Source organism: Argentina silus (genome assembly GCF_951799395.1).
Source record: "Argentina silus genome assembly, chromosome: 11".
Classification (NCBI taxonomy): domain Eukaryota; kingdom Metazoa; phylum Chordata; class Actinopteri; order Argentiniformes; family Argentinidae; genus Argentina; species Argentina silus.
Genome location: NC_139665.1, coordinates 18317375 through 18324553, shown reverse-complemented (window position 1 = coordinate 18324553; position 7179 = coordinate 18317375). Strand labels below are relative to the sequence as shown.

Genomic DNA, 7179 nt, shown 5'->3' with positions numbered 1-7179 from the left:
CTAGAAGGGAAAAACACATTTGGATTCAACAAAAGATCAGATGAGGCAAGCCCACAATTGACCCACCTGGAACTTTACAGGCCAGTACAAATGTGCTAGAGAAATAGCATCAGCTCAGTGCCATTCACAAATGTGAAGCCTTTGTTACCAGGGTAGTGAACTCGCAGGTACAGAGGGATACATGCTGCTGTACAGTCAGCAGGCTTTTTTAACCTCTGAAATTGAGTTTAAAAAGTGTATAATATGCCATTATAACTATGCCATTTAGCTGACGCTTTTATCCAAAGCGACTTACATTGCAGTGAGTGCTTACATTTCAGTATATATGGTCCCAGCAGGAATCAAACCCACAACCTAAGCGTTGTTAGCGCCATGCTCTACCAACTGAACCACAGAGGATCACAAGTGTAGCAGCTGGTTAGGTCCTACTACCGTCCATAGATAAACCTAATGTGAATGCAACAGAAAGAGAATGTACATTTGTACTGGCAGGTATAAGTAGCCTCAATCTGATTGAATGTGCTGTACAGTTCTTAGTCAGTTTATTTTAGTCGGTGCCACTCTAGTTGAAATATTTCAGGGCAAATTATGTAGCACTCATTGCTCAATTTATAGTATCCTATTACGTGACCTTAGAGTCAAGCATAACATATTTTAGCGCATCAGTGTCGTTGTCATCTCTTTCACAATCATCATCGTCATCCTCACATTGTCATCACCCTCCTCCTCCTCATCATCGCCGTCGTCGTCATCATCATCATCATCATCATCATCATCATCATCATCATCATCATCATTATCATCATCGCCAGTGTCGTCAGTCCAGCACATGTAAAAAGGAAAGAATTAAAGATATACACACCCTTAAAACTGTTTGTGTGTCAGATTTCATACATTTATAGATACTTTTCAACAGAGCTTGATAATCAGCATGCTGCCTCACCCATTCACACTGTGGCAGTGAGAAGATGATTCAGTCGTTACTCTGTCTGGGGGAGTGTTTGTGAAATGACTGAATCCTATGCAGCTTCAGCTTGTAGACTTGTGTCTCATCCAACACACGGTGTTCACTGCAATTTATTGCCCATATGTCACAGAGTGGGGAAAACACAGAGATTTTCCTTTTGATTGTATGACGCATTCGGTGACCGCTGACCAGCATTGCATTCTAACATGAAGAGCTGGATTTGTCTTAATGATAAGCAGAGAATGAGGAAAGATGTGTTATATTACAAGGTTAATCAAAGAGAGAAAGTCAGGACCAAACATATTGGCTATTACACAGCCCAATATTCACCACTCCCCATCCAACAATCAACTGACTGAGGTTGCAGGTCACAGGTTATGGCCGAAAGTGTAATAACTGAAAGTGTCTTTGGACAAACTGACGCAGCACAAAGCTGAGCTCCTCATTATAATCTTTAATAAAGTGTGTGTGTGTTTTCTGGCCAGTGGAGCCTGTGACCCCTCACCTGTCAATGTGACACAAGACTCAGTCAGCAAGACTCCCGGGAAGGCTCTTATTAGGCTACTTATTATCTCTCCTCTCCTCTCCTCTCCTCTCCTCTCCTCTCCTCTCCTCTCCTCTCCTCAAATAAAATAAAATCAAAGTTTATGTATCATATGCACAGGATACGGCAGTAAACAGTACAATAAAATGCTTTTGACAAGCTACCTCTCAATTGTGCAGTGAAATACAAGGAGAGGAATACAATATGAGTAATAACAATACAATACACAATATACAATCAACAGTACTCTCCTCTCCTCTCCTCTCCTCTCCTCTCCTCTCCTCTCCTCTCCTCTCCTCTCCTCTCTTCTATTCTCTCCTCTCCTCTCCTCTCCTCTCCTCTCCTCTCCTCTCCTCTCCTCTCTAAGGCCATTTTCATCAACAGTGACCTAATGTAATGTACAGTACAATAGGAAGGGCAGTTATTGTGTTTCTGTACCATTTGAACAGTGCAGAGGATCTATGTTTGTGGTTCGGAATTTGACTGGTGTTTCCTAATACTGTGCAATGAATAGCCCTGCATAGTGTTTGATTTGTTGACATGTTATTTGATTCTCAATACGGATGTCTTAACTGTCCCTCCTAAAGACATCTTCATCCCCACTACTCCCCTGTGCAAGTTTCTCTCCTGTAAATAAATTCAATTTAAAAAAAAAAGAGAGAAATTCTTCCTCTTCTAGCATTGTGACTGCCAATAGCCCCTGGCCCTAGCATAGATTACTTTTTCTTATGATGACGATCTGAAATGTGTGATTTTGATTAGATTAGATTAGATTCAACTTTATTGTCATTGTGCAGAGTACAAGTACAGAGACAACGAAATGCAGATTTAGCCCTATTTGTGTCATTGGACAAATTGTGAACTATACTTCACTATACTAAGTGTACACTTCATAGTTGTTGTACTTTTGTATGTGGTTTAGTGTGGTGGGAGTCCTATCTAGCTCAATTTGCTCTTAATGATTTAAATAGTGTGTCCCTGTACTGCTGTTATGAGGTCAACAGCACCACTGTGGAGATCCGTCGAGGCGAGGTATTTTAATAGTTTTTCAGGAGATGATTATCTCACTTTCATTGTTTTGACAGAGAAAGAAATTGTCTTGTTGTTATTATTTTTCTCACACTAATCTGCATAAAATACTATGCAGAGAACATTGTGTTTGAGTGAAAATGAGGGCAATTGAATAACTTTGTTGTCATGCCAGATAGTGTTCCCTTGTCAGATAGTGTTCCCGATCTGTCAGAAAGTGTGTTTTTAAGAGTTCTGAGAAGTAAACCCCCATTAAACATTGATAACTTTTAACTGGTTGGTATACTATAGCATGCATTTTTAAAACTGACTGCACCTCTTTGGAAAAGGCTAACGATCTGTCATCTTGTACAGACTATTGGTAAACTATACTGTAGGCCTACTTGACTTTGCAGTCGACAGCACACACAGATAACTGTGACTGAGAGAATCACAAAGACTGTTTTAGACTTCCTCCAATTCCATGGTGCTGACAAAAAGAATAAGAATAAACTCTGTCAGGTGTGCTGTCAGCATTTAAAAAAGCCTATTTATCTTTCTAAAAGCACATTGAAAAATTGCACAATTGAAGACTCAAGGAACTGCCATTGCATTGTCGTGCCATGATTATTATAAAACACATTAACAGTGCAGCAGGTGTACGTGTGAATGGAGAGTGAAGTTAGATTGCGAGTTGACATTTTTAGCGTGAGGAAATAAATGTCGAGCTGAGATCCAGCCTCAGCAGTCTGATCCATTTAAAAACATTCTCTAAAATCTCAACCTGGATGTCTCTTTCCATTCATCTCAATGTTCCCTTCATACTGTGTCTGTGTGCAAGGTGTCCTGTTGACCAGAAAGCAGCTTCCTGGGAGCAGCATAGACCCAGGCAAATACTTCCTGATATGACTCATTGTTTGTCTAATTAGAAACCATGATGGTGCTATATACAGACGTGAGATTTTCCACCTAAAATGCCTTTTTGCTTCTCACTGTGAGGCTGTGAGGTCATTGAGTCTCAGCTACTCGGCAAAGAAACAAATTACTGTAAGAGACTATTTTGTAAATGTCAAAATTGTTCATATCATCATTAGATTTTCTAGAACATTGTGTCAAATGGTTAGACATGGTGGTGCTTCTTTCTGGAAACAACATTTATTTTCTTGGCTGTACATTGAAATAAATATTACACATTATATTGATTCATTCTCCTCTCTTTTGACAGGTGATGAACTGGAGTATATCATGTCTGAAGTACAGGGAACTTTGGAGTTTTCTGTAGAGTTGCACAAGTTTCACAATGTGGATCTCTTCCAGAGGGGGTAAGCACGACTATTTTCCCAAAGCAAGTTCTCTTCTATTCTCATGAGCTGTCACAATTGATGGTTGCCCTCCAACCAGCAATGTGTTGCAAGTTGCTACAGTACCAAGAATAATCTTCCAAGTCACTGTAAACAAAATATCAGGAAGAGAGATATGTGGATGTGAATACACCAGGAATACACAAGGTCACTAGAACTGTATATCAATCTCATTTCATACACTATAGGCTCAATTCAATCAAATCTGCATTGCGGTATTTACTCTGCAGCTTATTTTTCAATAAATGTCAAATAAAATAACAACATGGTTTTTGGTAGGACTGTAAAATCTGATACTACTTCCAAACACCCCCCTCACAGGTACTGTACTGTAGATCATTAGATTATACTGTAGATTATTAGATGTAGATTGATACACCAAACATGACTGATTCCCTCAATCAGTATCTTTATTTTTTTATCATATGATGTGTCTGCAGCAAGATTTAAACCTGGCATCTGGTTGCCTCTGGCTCAATGAAATGCCAGCTTTACTGAGATTTGATTTTTTTCTCTCCCTCCAAACGAGGAGGGCCAAAGCTTTTTCATGATATAATCCCCTCAGCTGAGTGCACTAATATATTTGTTTTTACTGGCCGCCATGTCTGTGCTTCAAAGAGCATGGGGAGGTCTGATGTGAGCACATACGGAGCATCTATCCGACGGCCGCAAAGATAAAACATCCATTTGTTATTGCGAGAACAGGAGATTGTACGAACAAGAAAGATCGTTAAAATGTAAATCTCTGATAGGGCCAGAAAAAGCATTCACTTGTACATTTTGAAAAATCCTAGTGTGGTCTGTTTGTATTAAATCACTGATTAAGTCTAGTGCATTTGATTTCTAAAGCAGTAGATGGTGATAAGAGCATTGCAGGCCTTTTAGTGTTCCTTAATGGAAGCTGAATTAGTAGCATCCAAGGTTGTTCCTGATATCACACTCCAATTGGATTAGCCTCCTGGCTGCAATCTCCCAATGAAACTCCATTTTAAAAGCACAAACTATTTATGAGTCTGTCCATGTTGCCAATACATCTCAAGTCTTTGGTGCCTGTACTGTGTAATCTTGCCAAAAAACTGGCAGGGACAACAACATCATTTTTTTCCCACATTATTTTTTAAAATTTAAAATGTACTTGTGTTACTTCTTTTTGTCTCTCTCTTTTTTCCCACAATGCACATTATGCAGAGTAGGTCCTGCTATAGTATAGCAATACAATGGGTCTCAGACAACAGGGCAGTATGCTGCCTGGAGCTTTTTCAAAGTATAAGCTTAGCTACAAAGACATACCCTTATTTATTTGTTGACCTTCAAAACCTTTTCCCTGCTTTTCTGTCAGGCCTCCATCTTTTAGAGCCTGTCGTTAAAACAGTGATGCCATGCCTGTGTTCACAACCATGCTTTGGTCTCTCACATTGCCAATGTGTCTCAGGGGACTGAAGATGTGCTTTTAACACAATTGCGTTCACTCAAGAGCCAAAGTGACCCTTTCACGATGTGTGTTTCACCGTACTTTTTTTGACAGCTGTCAAGGTTTACAGAAAGATAATAAGCAGGCTTGTACATTTATTTTGTAATATGTTTTTAGCAACTATTGTGCAGAAATCTGCTGCTGCTCCTCAGCCACAGACAGCCCACTTCTCTGAATGGATGTGCATTATTATGTATGATTCATTATTTATTGCCATTTTATCCTTTCCACATTAATTATTTACTTACGTTTGTACAATTCCAGTTTTGTTTAACATGACAGTACTAACCCTGGTCCGTACTAATCCATGTCATGGAAAGCAGATCTTTCTATTTGTGAGCACTTTCTGATGTTGATTAGAAATGCAGGATAGCATATGGTGAAAATAGTCACAATAGATTAAATGTCCTTTTTCCCCACAGATTCTACCAGGTTCGAGCGGGGCTGAAGGTCTCGCCCCGAGTGCCACACAGATTGATAGCAACAACAGCAGGAAATACAGGTAAAAATGATGCCTGTTTGAGGGAGCAGTATTGTGCTGTTGTATTCCACGTACCATAGATTGGAGGCCTCTGGAACTGTGTTCATTGTAGAGTATAATGGCTAGCTTACTCATTCTCACGCTAAGTATACATGTGGCCGTGACCTGCATTGATTTGGACGGTAAGGCTTCAATCAGATTGATGCACATGCACAGACTTTGAAGTAGGTAGGCCCACTATAGTTGAGTCATGTTTAATATACAAGTGGCCCACTGTCTGTGCTGCGTATTTGGCCTGGAACTCTAGGATGACTGTGAGAAAACCATGCTCGCATGACACCGAGAATGTGCTGATTAGCCACATGATTACGATCATCTGTTGTGATCCGCATTCCCAAAGACACACATACTGTAGCATCTTTGTCTTTGAAGTTTCTGACAACAGTAATCTTTCAGAACATTATTTGTTTTATAGTGCAAGGCTCTGTGTGTGACCAGGGAGGTGTTCTGTGTTTTAGTTGTTTTCGTGGCTATTTACAGGTGCTCAGGATTCTTGTGTAGGAAAACATGCTAGCTGTGTTACCCTATAGTGTCCTTGTTTTCTGAGGTGTTATGACATCTGTTCAAGCCTCGTTCAGGAGGGCTTCCATTAGGGACTTAACTAAGGGTTACATTTTTACTGTACAGCAAGGTAAAGGTAAACTAGCCATCTGCAGCATATCTTAAAAATGAGAAGGTTAAAGGTTTATTCACTATGTTCTATGACTCTTGAGGTTAAAGTTTGCTTAGTTTCCATTTACGGTAGTTTAAGTTTGATGAACTGGCTTTATTCTAATTTTGAACATACGTGTGCAAGAATTGTGCGAAGCCTCTTGCATTGAGTTCTGATTTAGACTTATTTGCACTGATGTCAGTAGCGTACAGCATCTCGTATTCCACTTCAGAGCATACAGGTGCTTCACTAAATGTTGACACCTCACCTCCCCTCTGATATGCCTGTCATTCATAAACAGAAGAAACTAAGTTACCATGGTCAAGTGACAATCAAGTGGCTCCTGACATTTTTATGACTGCACATTTCTCAACAGTCATTTAAGAGGTGTGAACGTAGATCAAAGCATCATATGATTACTATATACAATGACGGATAAAACAAAATACAGGCCTGTTCAAAACATAGGATGCCATGTCCTGTACTGTACATGGCAATAGATGTTGGCATGCTGACAGGGCTGCTGTCAACAGAGGGTTTTAATAATCCTGGTTGTAATTAGTTGTAAGTGGTTTATTTTCTCTAGTGAGGTAATTCCAAATGTTGGTTGATCGCTCTACTCCTACAGTAGGGCT

General features: G+C 39.8%; 1 protein-coding gene across 1 annotated transcript in view; it reads left to right on the top strand.

Moving 5' to 3' along the window:
* Positions 1-3764: 3764 nt before the first annotated feature.
* Positions 3765-7179, top strand: part of fam135b (family with sequence similarity 135 member B) — a gene marked incomplete at both ends in the record, with an annotated part of 24778 nt that continues 21363 nt past the window's right edge. Inside the window, 2 exons of the mRNA XM_083681207.1 lie at positions 3765-3841; positions 5774-5853. Coding sequence (XP_083537333.1) covers positions 3765-3841; positions 5774-5853 — 157 coding nt within the window. The remainder of the gene's footprint in view (positions 3842-5773; positions 5854-7179) is intronic.